Raw genomic sequence first — 2,934 nt, 5'->3', positions numbered from 1 at the left:
TTCTTCATTTTTCTACAAATACAACCTGTGGATTTTTTCATTTTCTTCTTAATAATAATCTCAAAAATGTTATTTTTCATAGCTTTCTATTTTTTCTATTATTTCATTTCCTACCTACAGCATACTGTGAGACCGTACTTCTTTTTATATATAATATTATTACAGTTCAGAATTGTTTTTTTGTGAATAAGTCATTAGCATATACATTCTAAAGTAAGAAAAATGGATTTTCTTATGTAGTAGGTGTCTGATAAATGTGTCCTTGGTAGCAAAAGAAAGTTATTGAGAGGTAACATAGCATCATTCTCCTCTGAAGCTAAACTTTACCAGACACTTTTTATTTGAGATGCAAGATATCAAAGCAGATACTTGATAACAGAGAAAACATAAGTGGTGTCCCTGATTCATATTATTACTATTTACAACTAAAAAAATTTTACCCTTTTTTTTGCCGGCTTTTCTTAAATTTACATTCAATTTTAGAAATGCTTATAAGGAAGCCTAAATGTGCGTATGAAACAAGACCTAAAGAACCCTTCAGAGGTGATTTATAAATAGGAGGATGTCATGTCATTGAAGAAATTCTATTTTGCACTGGTTTCAGAGACTGTAGCCTGGAAGCGTGTTGTTTATATTGAAAGGAATCCATTGCTTCATTAAAAAGTCTGGCGCTGAGGCCCATTAAGACTGCTAAATAACCACACAATAATTATCACAGTTCCAAAAATGTTGGACTTATTTGTTTTTTTAAGCTTTATATTGTTGACTTATAATTTTTCTTGTTCCTAATATACTTATGAGATGTAAATTACTAGAAAACATATTTTAGTGCACCTCGGTGTTTGTTAAATGAAGAATGGGGAAGGTATTTGTGATGATAATCTTCTTCTTATAATATGGGCTGGAGAGGAAATGATAGCATTTCCAGACAGACAGACTTGGATTCCAATCTGGGATCTACTACTTCCTATGTGGCTGATTTTAGGCAAACTATTTCCTCTCTGTGAAGCTCAGTTTCTTTATATTACGTATAAGGCTGTGTGGGGACTAAGGGGTAGGCTAATACCTATCTCATTGGTTGTGAGGATTGAAAGAAGTAGCATTTGTCAAGTTCTTGGCATGTAATGATCCAATGACTGTTACTTTACTTTTCACTTCTCTAACTGTCCAACATTTTTCTGGGGTCTTATTCTAATAACAGTTTATCTTTGGGGAGGGAAGAATCTTGATCCAGATTAAAAAAAAAATATTACCACAACTCAGCCTTTTCCATTGTGTTTTTCAGCTCAATTCAACCTTCCAGAATTGGAACTACACTGTTTTTGTGGTTAATATCAGGTAAATGACTTAATGAATTATTTGAGAAACTGAAAGTTTTATCTAATTAGTGCTGAGCATGCTCTCTCTCTTTCTCTCTCTGACTGTACCCACACACACAAAATACACATGTACCATATTCATAATCTTTCTAAAACAGCTATATATTATTTGCACAAAAAACCTCATTGCAACAGCAATGATTTTTAAATTTTTTTGAGCATTCATTCTAGTCCTTTGAAAAATTTTAGCATGTACTCCCAAATATGCATTTGCTTTAAATACACTGTGTATATGCAGTGTGTGCATTGTACACAATTGAATCAACATATGTTATAGTGTGACAAAAATTAAAATTGGATAACATAAATAGAAGTTGTCAGTTCCTTCTCATACCCCACAGGGGTGGGGAACCTGCAGCCTTGGGGCCACATGTGGCCTTCTGGATTCTTGAGGGCAGCCTTTTGACTGAATCCAAATTTTACGGAACAAACCTTTTTAATAAAGAAATTTGTTTTTTGAAAGTTTGGATTTGGTTGAGGGACTGTGCTTGGGGATCTGGAGGGCCATGTGTGGCCTTGAGGCAGCAGAGCACCCTTTGGGCTGTGTGTACTTCAGTTTCGAGACCACTTTTCTGCAAGATCTGATCTTGTACATCTACAGTCTGATTACAATCTGGCTTTTCAAGATTACCTTTCACTATTTTTCTTTTTAAGTTCTCTACTAAATCTTCAGCAATTAGAATTGTTCAATATCCTTCTCTGTACCTTGTTTTTACAGTTTTATACTTAAACTAATCTTCTAAAGTATATTTTATGACTCTGAAACATATATTCCGTAAACCTAAGAGGAGTAATAACACAGAAGAGGGGTCATGTTGTCAGATAAGTTGAGGAGGTACATTATTCAACCAACTGAAGCAGGTTTCTTTATCAGAACGTCTCAGTTTCCTTAGTATACTCGCATGCAGTGTGAGTCTTCGAAACAGCAAGAGCACACAGTTGCCCAGCTTTATGAAAGAAACTAGAACCTCAGAGCACATGTTTGGAAATAGTGGCTTAAAATGTCCTGTCTGCTCTTTCTTTTAGCTTCCCAAAATTTTGTTGTTGATGATGCTGTGGATGAGGTTTATTAATGAATGTGTATATTTGTTATAGTTTTCACCAGAGCACGGGAGAGGACAAGGTTAAAGTCAAGAGAAGCATTGCGAATGATCAAAGGTAACACTGACAAAGTCTTACAAAAAGTAAACATTTTTTCTCTTTCTCACTGCTTTGACTATCTGGTAGAGAAATGAAAACAATGACATAAGAGAAAATTTTAATCACATAGCACATTTGAATTATTTCTTTGATACTAATGGACACTTTTTTTCTTGTACTTAAAACCATAATATAACAGACTGAATAGTATTGTACATCTGATGAAAAATAATTCAGAAGAGGAGCATTTAAAATGGATAGATGATGATTTTTAGTGTTTCCAGTTTATTTATTATAACCCATCACCTCTTATTTAAAATTGCAAAGAGACTTCCAAAGAAAATAGCTTTGTTTTAAATAAAGTGTTTACATAATATAATATAATTAGGTGCCAAAATATTTTCAACATTTAAAG

General features: G+C 33.5%; 1 protein-coding gene across 1 annotated transcript in view; it reads left to right on the top strand.

Moving 5' to 3' along the window:
• The window catches only part of ADGRG6 (adhesion G protein-coupled receptor G6), a 152,224-nt gene that overhangs the window by 107,138 nt on the left and 42,152 nt on the right, over nucleotides 1–2,934 (top strand). Inside the window, exons 7-8 of the mRNA XM_012655523.1 lie at nucleotides 1,286–1,338; nucleotides 2,475–2,537. Of these exons, the coding sequence (XP_012510977.1) occupies nucleotides 1,286–1,338; nucleotides 2,475–2,537 (116 nt within the window). The remainder of the gene's footprint in view (nucleotides 1–1,285; nucleotides 1,339–2,474; nucleotides 2,538–2,934) is intronic.

Source organism: Propithecus coquereli, unplaced genomic scaffold (assembly GCF_000956105.1).
Source record: "Propithecus coquereli isolate 6110/MARCELLA unplaced genomic scaffold, Pcoq_1.0 Scaffold48, whole genome shotgun sequence".
Taxonomy (NCBI): Eukaryota; Metazoa; Chordata; class Mammalia; order Primates; family Indriidae; genus Propithecus; species Propithecus coquereli.
Note: the sequence above shows the minus strand (reverse complement) of the source record. Positions and strands in the feature narration are given on the sequence as shown.